Genomic DNA, 15,928 nt, shown 5'->3' with positions numbered 1-15,928 from the left:
TTACTATGGATTCAACGAGACCGAAAAAATGACAGTGGAACATTCCTGGGGTGAAAGAGCTTATACCCAACTTTATTCCCACAGTGGCAGGTCAATCACTAGAATCCCGCCCACTCAGAGCAAGTCAGCACGCAGCAAGCTGGCCTCTGCCTCTGCCTCTGGGCCTCTCCGCCCCCCACAGCCATCCCCAGTCTCTGTCCTTGGGCTCCCACCACTCCAGCCTCTGCTCTCCTGCAGCCATGCTGCTGTGCAGTCTGGAGCACGGGGCGGGGCTCTTTATATAGAATCAATAACAACGTATTGCCCACATGCATGTAGTGAGTAAGCCGACCAGGGCCAGGTGAGAATCCTGGCCATAGGAACCTTCACTTTTCCTACAATCCCAAATACTTCAGTGTGTATTTCCCAAGAATAGGAACATCATCTTACATAGCTGCAATACAGCTTTATTAACTTCTGTAAATTGAACACTGACATGATACTTTAATCTACGATCTATTCCTATTTTGTCAATTGGCTCACCAATGTTACTTAAAGTATTTTCGAACTTGAGTACAAGATCATTTAGTTGTCATATCTTTTTAGACTCCTTTAATCTGGAACATTTCCACAGACTTTCTTTATGACACCGACGTGGTTGAAGAATGCAGCACACCCCCCCCCTCTTCTTTTGTAAAATAAAGCACTCTTCATTTTGCGTTTGTCTGATGCTTCCCCATGATTAGAGTCAGGTGACGCATATCTGGTCAGAATACTACCTAAGTGATGTTTGTCCTTCTCAGCTTATCATATTTCAAGACATCCGTTTGTCTCTCATGGGTGATATTAATGTTGATCGCCTGCTCAAGATGCTGCCTCTTAGGTTTGACCTTTTGGTGTAATTCAAGAAGAGCATATAATTGGATCTTGTTCCTTGTAGAATTTCGGGATGATTCATCATCAACAGCTATTCATTTTATAACCATAAACCACTGGCGGTGCTGGCCCATAGTGCCTCCCACCACGCCACCCAGGCAGCATGCAGCCACGGCAGGAGCCAGGGGTCTAGCAGCCAGCCTCAGACATCAGCTGACTGGACTTAGTGGGGTCCAGCCAAGGCAGCTGGCCATAGCCCGTCACAGGGGCTGGTGCCATGGTCCCAAGGCCCTAGATCCTAGAAAGCATCGCCGAGCCTGGGGAGGGGACTCACTCTTGAGTCACCAGGACATTAATCTTCTCAAGCCTCCAAGACTGCATGGCCCAGAGAGGTTTCTTTCACGGGGCAGCTCCAGACCTTAGCTTATGCTTCTAAATTTGTTGAATGGTTCACCTGTGGGCCCATTCTAGCCCTCCTCTTCTGTGGGTAAGGACCTAGAATCTGATTTCACAAGCCTCCGACATGATTCTGATGAACACTGAACTCCCACTGAGATTCAGTTTTCTACACCAGGGTTTCTAAAAATCCAGGGAGGGCATCAACTTGGATGAAGCAAAAACAAAAACAACAAAAACAAAAAACCGCACAAAACCTTTATTTTCTCTAACTTCTAACTAAAATGTAGTGTTTCTTTCAGTTATGAATGTATGTAAAGAACTGCGGTAGGATGAACAGCCCTGGAAACCATGTCACCAAAACAAATCACAGAAATTTTCAGAATTCATTATAGTGATAGCAGATCTCTTGAAACACTGTTTATAATTGTCACCGTCCAGAATTACAAGTGATGAGACCTGCTGCTGGGTTAATCTAACGTACTAATAAAAACGCATATACATTCCTATATCACAAATTAGGTTTAAAACATCATTTTGATAACTATTTCAACACAACTGTTTTCCTTTGTAATCGCATATATTTTGTTTCATATATTGAAAAAACAAGAGCCCTGTTCTGAGAAGGGGTCTACAGGCCTCACAGACTACCAAGAGGGTTCAAAGGCATAGAAAATGGCCCCCACACTCCAGACTTTCTGAAGCACTGAGCCTGCCCTCTCCCCTCCCAGAGGTTGGATGCTGGCAACTGCAGAATGGAGCAATACGGTGGGGAGGGTGGGGGGCAAGAGGCAGCCCTCAGAGCCGCACCTCAGGGGAGAGACGGACTCTGGCAAGGGGCGCGCCACATTGCGTCTAGGGAGAACAGACTGTCGATTAGGAGTTCTTTCCTTAATGAGCCCAGAATTACCTACTTAATGTTCATCTTCACTGAATCCTTAGCTGACACGGGGGAACACACCCAACACCAAAGAAGCAGAGCCAGGCACTTCTCGTTCCTTGCTAAAAGCACATGTGATGAGGTGCAGAGAGGAGAATATAGGCAGAAACCGAGAAAAGAAATGGAGACTAAGGAAAAACCTCAGAAAACCAAAAAAACACCCTCTGCCCAGGAGCCTATTTCTGATGGTAAGGAGAAGTGGACAGTCAAGGGCACAAATCATAAGTGAATAGTTAAATGATTTTTAAAATATATACACCCTGTAACCACTACCTGGATCAAGATAGAAAATATTTTCAGTGCCGCAGAAGATGCCTTAGTTCATTCTCCCAGTCAACACACAGTCACACTCCGAAAGGTAATGATCCTGACTTGCATCAACATGGATTCGCTTTACCTGCTCTTGAACTTCGTAGAAATGAAATCGTACTGTGGGTATTCGTGTGAGTCAGGCTTTTTGTCCTTCAACATTAATTCTGTGACATTCATCCTTGTGGGTGCGGTGGTAGTTCAGTCTTTCCTGTGGCCGTGTAGCAGTCCACGGTATGAACACCAGCATTTATGTATGCATCCTTCAGTCAATGGCCGTATGGATTGTTTCCAGTTTTTGATTATTAAGAATAAAGTCATTATGAACACACCTGTGGCTCTTTGGCGGACACAAGCAGTCACTTCTGTTGGGTATACATCCTGGGACACAGAGGATGCAGATGTTCAGCATTAGATGGTCCTGCCAAACACTTTTCCAAAGGGGATGGATGCACCACTTTCCACTTTAAGCAACGAATATGAGCCTTCTAGTTGCTCCACATATCTGACCAACTCTTGGCATTTCAGTCCTTTTAATTGGAGCAGTTCTGGAGTGGGTGTAATAGTACCTAATTATGGTTTTAATTTTGCAATAAATCCTATTTTAAGTATGATGTATTTTACAGAGGATTTCAGAGACGGACTTCATCTACAGCACAGTAGGTGATAGTGACACCAGCAACAGATCATTTTTTTTATATCAACAAGAAAGTTAGGAGGAAATATTCTGATGAGCACATTTTCCAGACAACTGAAGTTCAACATGGCAAACACCTACACTATTTTATGCCCTTTTAGATAACCATTTGCTAAGAGGTGTTCTGGGGAGTAATAAACTGAAATTCTTCTACGCTGCGACATGCCTGTACACGCCCACAGTGCTGAGTCCTGAGACTAAGGGATCCTGAATCATTTCTACGTCAAATTCCAAAGCGCACAAAAGCTCCTCGTTGCTGTCATTGTCCTTTAATCCCATTTACACTTGGGGGATGTGAAGGAGGAAGACTGAATCTGGCCAGGATATTTTAAGGAAAATTTTATCAAAATCCATACTTTCATTTTATCTGAATGTTCTCTAAGGTTTGACATTAATCAGGGAATCCACACAGCGCAAACAATTCAGACTACAAGTGACACCCACAGTGTTATGCAATGCCGTGATTCGTCAGTCTTTACTAGACTGAGTTCAGTTAGCCAATGAATGCAGTTAAATGGACTTCAGTTTCTAGGTTAAATGGCTGGGAGAACACTGGCGGTAAAAAAGATGGATTTAAAAAAATAAACTAAAAAATTTTTGAGTTGCAAATATAAATATAAGCTGGTTGAAAAATGTCAAACTACACAAAAATTAAAACCCTTTTCTCTCTGCCCCAGTCTACTTTCTTTCCCAGGCTGATTTAGATAGTCCCAGGTCTTTTTATGAACTTATAAGGATGTGTTAACTTTATATATACACATACAAATCATACTTCACATACACATGAATATATGTATATTCATAACACGTATACATGGTCAATTTGTTTTCATAAATGGGACAGTAGCGCAGATATTACACTGAAGCTTGTTTTTTTCACTACAGAAAATATCTTAGAAATATGTGTAAGTCAGTACACATAGATTTACCTGGTTCTTTTTAACAGTTACATTGATTTAAAAAAAAAATTAAGCACTCCAGTTGAGGATAGACATGTAAAATATGGAAGCAGTGATAGGGGGCTAAAGTGTCAAGTTAAAGTTCTCCAACTTCTTGCCTGACCTCCCATTCCCATTCTCTAGAAGCATTACTATTAAATTCATGGGTGTCCTTTGGAAACTTTCTTGTACATTGACAAGCACATTTATCTTTTGTTTTTAAGGAAATGGGATGATACTATTCAATCATTCTGCAAGTTGGTTTGATAGCTAAATGTATCTTAAATGTTTTTCTATGGCATTACATATGCCTTTACCTCATTCTTTCTAACAGCTACTAAGCATTCCATTGTATAAATATATCATAACTTTTGTAACTATCCCTCTACTGAAGGAAATTGAGGTTGTTCCCAGGTATTTTTTTTTTCTATTTTAAATAATGCAACAATACACATCCTAGCAGAACTGCTGGCCAAATAGCACACATTTTTAATTATTGCTAATTGCCCTTGCAAAAGAGTGTATCCATTTACATCTCCCCCAACAGTATATGAGGGGATCCTCCCCTGCAGAGGAAGATAGGTATGTAGGAAGCTAAAAGATTATGCCCTCTGCTCCACTGTACACTAATTGATACATACAAGTGAGCTGTATGGGAGGGCTCCGGGGATCCACCCGAGGGTCACACTCATTTTAATTACTAATCTGAGTGAGCACACAGATGGCAGGAGAAGCACACCTGAAGGTAATGTGAGGCTTCTCAGTGGTTAGCTAACAGACCAGGTGACAGAATCAAGATGTTAAAACAACTTTTGACAATTAGCAATTATCGGACATACTCATGAGATTAACGTCAGTGTGGACAATGCACAATCATGCATTTAGGTATAAATCCAAACTGCATAAGTATAGGAAGGGGAGGGCCAGAAATCTGTACCCACTTGACCCACAAGGAAATTGTCTCAGAGATGTTGAATCATAAATTGGTAAGTGATAGGACTGGGGTCTGAACCCAGGTTTGTTTGACTCCAAACTGTCTCTGCTACACCAAGATGCCACCTCATAGCTAAAATAACAGCACATAGGAAAAAAAACTGGGGTCGGGAGGGGGTGGCGTATTGCAGGTCCCTAATGAATCACTGAACTTCATGAAAATGTTGGAGAGGGTGCTTAGCAAGGAAGGGGGCATGCCTGCTCTACGCTCTGGCTGTAGGGGACGCCTGCAGCCCTGAGTGCGGCTCTGAGCGCTCAGTTTAACAGGTTCATTAACAACCTCCCATATGTCCAGGGGAAGTGGTGTGGGTGAGCGGAACAGAGTCCACATCCTGGGAGAAACACAGCTGCTGTCTGAAATGCACGAGGGCCTCCCGTGTTGAAGAGGGCCCAGCCTTACACCACGGGCTACAGAGAATGGGAATAGGAACTGAGTGGAAAATATGGACAGATAATACTGAAAAGAACTTTCTAGCAATTAGAGGGTCTGAAAATGGAATTAACTGCTTTAGGGATGTGCTCTAATGGGAAATACATATTTGGTGTTTGTCTCTGGTTCCTGGCACAGAGCTCCTAAAATTCTTGGGATTTCCTGAGAGATAAGGGTGTGAGGAGCATCTTTTGTTCTAATGAGGCACCTCTTAGGGGGTTTCTACATAGCCTCAGAATAGGGCTGGTCTCAAGGAAGACCAAGCCTTGATTAGAAGCTTGTAACTGGAAGCCATGCCCTGAAGCCTCTGGAGAGAAGAGGGGCTGGAGGCTGAGTTAGTTATTAATGGCCAATGATTTGATTAGTCATGCTTATGTGATGAAACCTCCATAAAATCCTATAGGACGGGGTTCAGGAGCTTCCCAGTTGGTGTACGAGTCCAGTTGCTGGGAGGGTGGTGCCCAGAGAGGGCGTGGGAGCTCCCCGCTCCCATCCCCACTCCTTAGCTCACCCTGCGCATCTTCTATTCAGCCATTCCTGAGTTGTGCCCTTTATAATACACTGATGAGAGTAAGTAAAGTGCTTTTCTGAGTTCTGTGATCCATTTTAGCAAATTACTGACCCTGAGAAGGGGGGTCGTAGGAACCCCTGACTTTGTAGCCAACTGGGGGCTTGGTACTCGTGACCGGTGACTGATGTGAGGACGCTCCTGTGGGACTAAATCCAGGTAGCTGGTGTCAGAATTGAGTTGAACTGTAGGACCCTCAGTTGGTATCAGAATTGTTTGGTGTTCAGAGGAAAAAAACCTGTCAAGGGCAGCGAGTTTCCCATGACTGCAGATCAACTCAAGCAGGGACAGAGGGGCCGACTGTGGCGAATGTGGGGATTCGTGCCCTGGGCCGGGGACTGGCCTAGATGAACTCTAAGGCAGTAAGATGTGGCCCACGGAAAGGTGCTGATCTGTAGACTGCCTACCAGTCCGTAGCAAAGTGCACAGCAATGGAGAGTGGGCATTTAGGAACTTGAATAAGCAATCTGACATTACTGTGACCCCTGAGCATAATATGCTCAGTGGATTCATTTCCTTAAACGGAGTCCAGACCAATCTGGGTGTTACTGAATTTGGTGGTGAGCTGCATGAAGGGGCTGCTGCATACTGGCCACACATAGTAGGACCACACAGAATTATGCAACAGATAGGTGATAAAAAAAACAGGCCCTTCACTACAAACAGCCTGAGATGCACTGGTCAGAGGCCTTGGCCACCTGGTGACATCCCTGGTGAGGCCTTTCCCGACCATCCTAAGCAGGGCTCTTCCTGGTACTCTGCACCATGAACCCCATGTGCTTTCCCACAGCAGCTGCCGAAGTTTGCTATCATCCTGTGTGTCTGTGTTACTTACTGACTTCTCTCCTTGCCTGCCTGTGAGCCCAGGAGGGCAGGGACCTCAGCAGTCTTTACTCACCCTGCATCACCTGCGCTCGGCCTGGCTGAGATGGTCCTGTGGATGAGGAGTGCCGAGGGAATGGCCTGACAGGCGGGCATATCTCTGGGATGCTCTGACCACAAGCCAGCCTTCACGTGAATTGGTGGCACCATTTCTACATCACCTTAGCGACTTAAAACTTCTCACCCTGGGGATTTATTTTAAAATTGTCTGGCAAAGGAAAATCCAAATCCTCCTTCGATTCTGACACCAATTCCAATACATGATTTTTCCCCACTCTGCCAGCCAATCCTCCCACACCAGCTGCGATGTGCTACAGTTCAGCGCAATTCCCACACTGGAGACGGCATCTGACCTCACAGGTTAGGGGCTCAGTCCTACAAGGCTGCCCTAACCCCAGCGGCCCCCACCTTACAACTTCAGATGATCATTTCGAGTCCAGATTGTCATCTGTGCTTCTGACCAACTGGCCACAGATTGGGGTTCCAATGACCTCCCTCTTTGGGTTTGATTAATTTGCTAGAGTGGCTCACGTTACTCAGAGAAACATTTTACAGCGAGGTTCCTGATTTATTACAGAAGGACATAACTCAGGAGCAGCTGGGAGAAGAGATGCAGAGGGCAAGGCACGTGGGAAGGGACGTAGGGCTTCCGTGCTCTCTGAGCACGTCACTCTTCCCAAATCTCCACGTGTTTCCCAAACTAGAAGCTCTTCTACCCTTTGGGTTTTTATGGAGGCTTCATTCGCAGGCATGACTGATGAAATCGCTGGTCCTCAGCAAATGCACTCATTTTCCAGCCCCTCTTCCCGCCCGGCTGGTAGGGCTGAAAGCTCCACAGCTGGGATCCTGCCTTTGGTTCCTCTGGTGACCAGCCCCCATCCTTAGGTGGCCTAGAGGCTTTCCAAAAGTCACTCCTTAACATAACAAAGACGCCTTCGGGAAGACATCATTTGTGCAACTCCAAGGGTTTTAGGAATGTGGAATTTGTTTCTAAATCAGGATTAAAAATATTCTAAATTAAAAGTTTTAATTCAAATTAATTTGACTTAAATTGAAAATTTTCCTAGGCAGAAATTTTTCTAAATTAAATATTTTTTCTAATTTTCCTAAATCAGGAATTTAGGAATTCAGTGCCAGGAATGGGGACAAAGGCCAAATATATATTTCTTATTTTAAATCACAATATCACATTCCTTACCAAAAGGCAACTCATCCTAGGCCTCCTATTCTTCCTAAAAATTCTTTTTCAAGAACAACAAACAGCACAGAGTTAGGTAGCCAAGCACAGAGAAACGACACGAGAAGCATGTGCCAGGAGAAAAATCAAACAACAGGTAGCCGCCGCAAATCACTTCACATACTGAAATTATCAGTCACAGATGATAGCACCATTATACTGACTAAGTTTAAAGCAATAAAAGGCAAACCTGACATTCCCTTGAGGGAACAGTCACTATAAAAAGTGACCCAGCAACCTTGGATGAGGCAATGGTTTCTTAGGTAGGACATGAAAAGCACAAGCAAAGGAGGCAACAATAGATGAACCAGACATCATCAAATTAAAAAACTTCCATGCTTCAAAGGGCACAACCAAGAAAGTGAAAAGGCAACCTACCGAAGGGGAGAAAATTTTTGAAAATCATGTGTCTGGTAGGGGTCGAGTATCTATATTGTATAAGGAACTCTTAAAGCTTGATAGTAAAAGGGAAAATAACCTAATAGTGAAATTGCTTTGCAATTTGTCCATGGATTTGAAAAATTTTAGGCAGCTATATTGATCCTTTTAATGCATTAACTGCTTTAACTAAATCAGAGCAAACCACTGTTCTTCCCTCTGAGTCTTGCGTTCCTCTGAGGTCTTCTATCAGGCTGTACATTAACACTGGCCAGAGGCTTTTAACTGCAGACCATCAGTATTAAACACAGCCAGGGCGCTCCAATGCTCCCGCTCAGGGGCTGCAGTAGAAACCAAACTGGAAACAGTACTTGAGCCTTGATAGCATATTTCCCAGAGAAGCAATCCGAGACGGGACTGTGCGCTGAACACAACAGACCACAGTGACTCGTGAAACCAATAACCACCAAATGGTTCTGAGGAAGTTAAGTGACCTGCCCACGGCCACAGTGCCGGTGAGTTGTGGAGTCACAGCGTGAGGCCAGGCAGTCTGACTCCGGAGCCACTCCTGATCATGATCCTCCATATGTGACTTGTGATCCCTGACCAGCTCACAGACATGTCTCCTGGCATATGGCAGGGCCAGGTGACACGGCCAGGTGAGCAGTGTGTGACGACCAGAGCACGTGGTGATCCTAGGACCACATGAAGGCTCCACTTCTGTCTCTCTTAGGAGGGGTGATTTCCTCTAGACAATGGTTCTGGCAGGGTCAGAACTGTGCTAACGTTGGGTGGGGAAAGTCCAGGACAGTGTGTTCATTTCGGGCCTGGCTGAAGTTCTGCAAAATTTTGGTGGCAGAAGGATGTCTTGAGGTGCAGCAATCTCTGGGGTCTCTGGTACTTAGGTTCTCCAAGTAGAAACAGCATGGCAACTGCTAGCTTCTGAGCACTGGAAAATGAGGACTCTGCTCCTGGGACAAGACTGGCTGCCTGGTAAGACTGTCTCATCTCAGGAGCTGGGCCATTTAAAGAGCGCTGTTTCCAAGCTTCAGAAGCCAGTTTCCCTGGGAGTTCCTTCTATGTGGGTCAGCTGACATCATTCGGGACAAGAAGTATGTGGGCACCTATTCAGAGGTCTGGCCCAAGATGGGTCCGCCTGCCTCTGCCTCACAGAGCAGCGGTGAGGGTACCATGTCTGAGTGAACACCTGTGCAAAGTGCAGCCAAAGGTGAAGGTGAGCTGCAACTTTCCAAATGCTCTGGCCTTTCGAGTTCAGTCCATAGCTCTTCACCAGGAATTGGATTAAGGAGGTGCTCAGGAGGGCAAGACTGGCAATAAGCATGACTTAGGGTAACAACAGCCATCATACTAATGCAGCGGTCGCACTGAGTGCTTACTGTGTGCTGGGCATCGTGCTAACAGCTCTTCAAGCTCAACTCCCTGAATCCTTGCAATAATCCTGAGGCACAATAGATAAAGAAACTGAGGCTCAGGAAGGCTGCATTACTTGCCTAGGGTCATAAGACTAGGAGGTGGGGAGCAGGAACTTGAACCCAGGCTCACTGACTCCAAAACTGGGGGTGCCCAGGCACTGCGATGGGCTACCTCTCAGAGAGACAGCAGAGAAGAAAAGACTGGGGGGCTTACACCACACTCTGCAGTTTTCAGGGAGACCCCAAGGGACAGAGTGGGCAGTGTTCTAAAGAAGAAAGCAAGGTGAGTCCCCACAGCCTGCAGCGTGGACGAGCAGGAGAGCCCGGAGAGAGGGCCTGGGCCCAAATCGTGGTGGATGGCAATGGCCTCCCTTCCTGTGCTTGTCTCTAAACAAAGGCGACAGGTGTTAACTGCAGAAGTTTCTGCATCTCCCTCTCCTGGGCTCTGGGTTGCTCATTCGGCAGTGCCAAGCTGACCAGAGCTGGGGGCCTGGGGCCAGTGACAACGGGTGTCATGGCTGTGAATTTTCCTTTGGCCCCACTGCTGGCACACCACACCACCTTCCTGTGCCTACCTGGTGTTATTAGAGATCGGTTAAGCCGCATGCATCACCCTATTATTATCACCTGCCGTAGAGAGAGTAAGGGCATTTCCCCTTCCCGTCTGCTCGGAGCAAAGCTCTGAAGAGCTCTGCTGACCTCTTCCTGGGCTCCATTTAGGCAATGAGGCAAGACTTCGGTTGCTCTCTGCTCTACCACAGGGGCTCTCATCACGGTGCAGCTTCTGGCTCCTGGCTCAGTGCTCCTGGCACTATGGTCACGTGCCTGGGGACAGCAGAAGAAGTGGGAGGTGTCCTTACCTCATCCGAAGAGCCATTTTCCACTCTGAATCTTCCAGCCCTTTGGATGGCTCCATCGGCATCACTGGAAATAAGCTAGGGGACAAGAGAGTGCTCAGTTAGGTAGCTGGGTCACCATGTGTCATGCCCCTTCCGTCCGTATCTGTCCTACAAGGAAGCCAAACCCAGCAAGAGCTGGAGGGCCCAGCCTATAAGCTTAATGGTCTTTCTGAAGCTCTATCATCAAGTCCTCATAAAGTCGGCCCCGGGTCTCCAGTGAGCTGAAGAGAAGGAACAGCTAACACCGAAGAGTGGGAGACAAAAGTATCCAGTCGGAATTGGACCATATTCCAATACTGAAAACATGAAAGCGATGCTCCCTGGAAAAACGATCTCAAACCACGTGCGGCCGAGCGCGGCTCACAGATGGCAAGACCAAAAGCCAAGTCTCCAGTCCAGCCTCCTTCGCAGAAAAGCCTAGAAACCAGCTGAGGGCTGGCATGAACTCGGGGCGCTACGAACATCACAGAAAGCTCTGCACTTCACTCAGTTTCAAACAGTCTCCTAGCAGCCAGTTAGTCCCTCCTGAGGCAGGCAGCCCGGGTTCTGGCTCTGGCAACGCATTGCCTGCACAGAGTCTTCAAGAAGCTCCATCTGGAAAGTGAAGAGGGAAAAGGAGGTGTGGGGTGCGTCAGCCTCAAAACTACTGACTCAGGAGTGAGCTTATTTTCTCCTCAATCTTCTAGACTTCTCAGTAGCAACTTGGGAAAATGACGTGTCTTTCTTTTAACCTTTTAAATGTGCCCACAATCGCAGCGAAGGGCCAGCAACAATCCCACACACCAGACTCATCAGAACACACTCGCGCCAAGGGGCCCTTAGCCCTCCGACGCGGGACTTACCCAGTAAGCCAGACACCCGATTTCTTAAGCAAGATCATTACCTCATATTTGCATGTGTGTTAAGGAATATGAAGGTGTGAACATGGGAAAAGTTCAGGGGAAAATGACAAATTTTCCCAAGGAAAACCGTTTTGAAAAGCTTGATAAATTTTCTCCACAATAGAAAAATAATAGTATCCAATATCTGAGTGCTTCTGCATGCCATGCACTCTTCTGGCTTTAACATGTATTATCTCATTTAATTCTCATAATAACAACACAAAATGGGTACTGCTATTCTCATTTATGAGTGAGGAAACTGAGGCAGAGACAGGTAAAATAACTAGCTCGGCTCACATCACTAGTACGTGGTAGACCCGGGATGGGAACACAGGCAGTCAGGCTCTAGAAGCCTGTCGTCTCCACCCAGGCGCTACCCTCTGCCACCACCCTGCGTGGAAGGTCCACAGTAAGGTCCAGGTTTTAATACCTAATGTTTATCCTGTAAAATAATTTCTAAAAACAAATACAAAGATTTCTGTGCACATGTTTAGTTACTTATGGCAACAGGTCACTACACTGTGGGTAAATTCAAGATGAGCAACAGACCATACAGGAAAGCATTTAACCTTGCTCAGAGAGAGGTCCGGCCTTTGCCCTCAGCTCCCGGGAGCTGATCTCTAAGCCCTGGGAAGGTCCTGCACGGGAGCTCCTCACCTGGGCACTCTGAGCCCACAGGGGAGTGACATGACTTACGGAGGGCGCTTGGGTTACCTGGTGTCAGATCTACCTCTGGACCCCAAGGCTCAGTGAACAATATGCCATGTGGACTGGCACACATGGCTGCCAGGAGGAGTTCATGCTTCCTGGCCCCACTGGCGTGGGACAACCGGCAGCTCTGCCCTGGGGACTGCCCCGGGCTGTCCCATCTGTCCACTCCCTTGGCTGATGGCACTCTGTATCCTTCCGCTGTAATAGACCATAAGTTACGGGAACGTCCATGATAAGGACGTTCTTGTTCGTGGTAATACTCTTAACAGCTTTCAGTAAGCTCTGCGACTGCACTTCTAGCAAATTATTGAAGACCTGAGAGTGGCCTTGGGGACCCCTAACCCTGTGGTTGATGCCAGAAACGAGGGAGCTTGTGAACGGCTTCCTAACTCTACAGAGGCCAATTCTAAAGAAAAGAGCAAGGTAATTTTAGGGGTCCTGTCCTCCTTCTGGGGTCACTGCCATTTTCACAGAGGATGTAGAGAGGATTCAGTGTCAATTTCTCCTTTGCTTGTGAGCTTCTGCCCGCTGTGAGTTAAAATGCAGAATAGCTCTGTGGCATCTTACTGTGCTGATGGGCAGTGACCACACTGGAGGGGCGAGGACTTGACAATACGGGTAAATGCCGAACCACGGTGTTGTGCATTTGAAACCAACATAAGATTGTATATCAATGATACTTTAATTTAAAAAAATACAGGGACGAGCAAATAAGTTTCAGGTCAAGTGTTCTTGGTATAGCCCCTCAAGGGCTTTGGGAGAAGTGTTCTGAGGTCATATCTGGTGAGAAAATAGAGTTGCAATCAAATGAATAATATTTGACCCAGGTCTGTGAAGAAAGAGGGTGACAGGTGCACCCCCTGAATTAGAGGTGGGTAGATGTAGTTCTCACCATAACTAGTCTCACCCAGGACTCAAAGGCTTGGGAGAAGAGGGGACATTCACTCACTGGTCCACTCACTCATTCATGTAACAAATATAAATTAAAAGCCTCCCACTATATACCAGACACTGCCAGGCACGGGATATAACGCCCCTTTCCTTTGCTGAGATTAGAACAAGAAGCTTATTACTTATCTTGCTTAAAAGGTTGAAGAAGAAGGAAGGAAGAACATGTTTAATGATCTGATGTTTGGAAGGAATTTAGCTCCCTCTGCCCTCATAGTCATGAAACTCAGACAACGAATCAGACCTCAGGCTAACAACGTTTAACTGTCTCCTTTACCACCTCCACTATCACCACCTTCATCGAAGTCACCTTTCACCTGGATGACTGACTGTCTCCCAGCAGGTTGATAAACCCACCACCGTTGCTTCTCTGCAACCCAGTCCTCAAACCCCAGCCCCGGCGACTTTAGCAAACTGCAAATCTGATTGCCGCCCATTGCCACCTCTAGTCCTTCCCACCAGAGCGCGTGCACACATGGTACTCCCCTGCCTGGAAGGCCCTCCTTGCCCATCTTCCACTAAAGAACTCCTACCCCTCATTCAGTTTCACTGCAGTCAACAGTGCAGGGGACTTTCATGCCCTCACTGCCTGGGACAATGACCCCTTGCAAGTCCTGGAGCACGCCTCTGAGTCATGATTTATGTTTTGTGGTGTGATGACTTGATTCACAGCTGTCTCTCCCCCTGCACGCCCTCTGTTCTCCAAAGACGAGCTCCATGGGGACAGCGACAGTTTGTCTCTCTCACCACTGCATCCCCAGCGCTGAGCACACTGCCTGATGTATAGATTATCCACTACATAGTTATTAAACAAGAAATATGTGGGTAGATGACTGCCAACGTCCTGTCTGAGTGACCAAAGGAATATAAAAATAGAACTAAGATCTATGCCAGTCCTGAAAACCACAGAAGGTTCGTTACTCATGTAAGAAATTTCCAGGAAATTCTACCAGGTCCATCATGGACAAAAGACCAAAATAGAGGACAGGCCAAATAACCTGAATCACCAGTGCAAGGGAGAGTCAGCCCGAGTAACACTTACTCAAATCCGGCAGGTCAAACTAACACCCTGAGCTTGTGCGGCCGGGCCTGCCCGAGGTGAGTGTGGGTGTTCGGGCAGTAGGTCACCCAGGGACGGTGATGTGGCGCTGGCATACGGAATGGCAGCCCCGGGGCTCCCCTGCCTCTCCTCCCTCTCCACCTGGTTCAGGCAACTGGCAAAATAAAGCACAGGATGCCACGGCAGCCGGCGTCTGATAAGACTGGCATGCCAGCTGGTATGACAGGAGGCAGTGCTCTGGTGAACCAGGGGATGAAGAAATAACACCACAGAAGAAAAATCTTTTTAATGCAGCAAAGAAGCTGTTTCCATCAGTAGTTCTCTTTCTATCATTCCTCATACCTCTGCTCTGGCCAATTAAAACTACAAAAAATCTAAATGCTTCCTTTTGTTGGCAGATTTGACTCAGAAATGACAGAATGTCTACCAAAACTATCTAAATGCCCAGTACAATACAAGCTAGGAGCTCTCTCCCCCAGTTCTTCCTACATGGTACGGAGTTCCCGCTGCCACCCAAATCCATTCTTGCCATCTTCCACAGTAAGGGAATTGTAGCTGGACACATGACTAGACCAAGGTGGCCATTTATCCTAATTCTCCCCCCTTGAAGGTGGGTCAAAGCTCCAGGCAGCATGGAAGGATCTAGGCCCTTCAGGGAGGAAGGTGCTTTTCCCACTCACCCTTCTGCTTCCACTAGCTAGAACCTCAATGACCAGAGAGAGACTGAAGTGCACACTGAAGACAGTGGATTCACCTTGAGCCTGATGTGGGGGGCAGAGCCACACTTCAACTTTGAATACCTAGCTGAATGAGAGAGAGGAAAAAACTGTTGTTTACTGCATTTTGATGCTCTGAGCCAACTAAGACACCCTGTCAGGAAGAACAAAGAGAAACATTGCTGAACCTATGACAAGTCCATAATTTAAAATGTGGACGCTGATCTGAGGTATCAGAACAAATGTTCTATGACACATATTTACTGCAAACACACAAGAAAATTCTAGGCAAATCTCTCATTATTGTAATAATTTGGGAGGACACTGGATCTATGAAAATGGAACAATCTGTGACCAGCTTTCAGATGAAAAGTATGTTTCCTGAATTTTGAAATGCAGGAACCACAATAAACCAAATATTAGATACTGAGAAGAAAATGTCCCCAAAGAGTAGATTAGAATATCAGTTTGAAATAAATAGAGAAAAATGATTATCAAAAACACAGAGAATATATCTGGGAGAAAGTACAAAGAATATGGACTGGAGTGTTATTAAGATGGTCTTTGGGCAGAGAACCCAAGAATAACCAAATCACTCTCTAGGCACCCTACCCACTTTGGTAAACTTCCTCCTAGTGAGCTAGAGACTGCCTTTAC

At 46.3% G+C, this 15,928-nt stretch overlaps 1 protein-coding gene across 5 annotated transcripts in view; it reads right to left on the bottom strand.

Annotated features, from left to right (window-relative positions):
• GARNL3 (GTPase activating Rap/RanGAP domain like 3) overlaps window positions 1-15,928 on the bottom strand; it is a 134,333-nt gene that overhangs the window by 65,306 nt on the left and 53,099 nt on the right. For all 5 annotated transcript variants that reach the window (XM_036913885.2, XM_036913886.2, XM_036913887.2 and 2 more), the window contains one exon: window positions 10,917-10,991. In XM_036913885.2, coding sequence (XP_036769780.2) covers window positions 10,917-10,991 — 75 coding nt within the window. The remainder of the gene's footprint in view (window positions 1-10,916; window positions 10,992-15,928) is intronic.

The sequence above is a fragment of the Manis pentadactyla genome, chromosome 3 (genome assembly GCF_030020395.1).
Source record: "Manis pentadactyla isolate mManPen7 chromosome 3, mManPen7.hap1, whole genome shotgun sequence".
Classification (NCBI taxonomy): Eukaryota; Metazoa; Chordata; class Mammalia; order Pholidota; family Manidae; genus Manis; species Manis pentadactyla.
The sequence above is the reverse complement of the archived record's forward strand: the minus strand, read 5'-3'. Positions and strand labels throughout refer to the sequence as shown.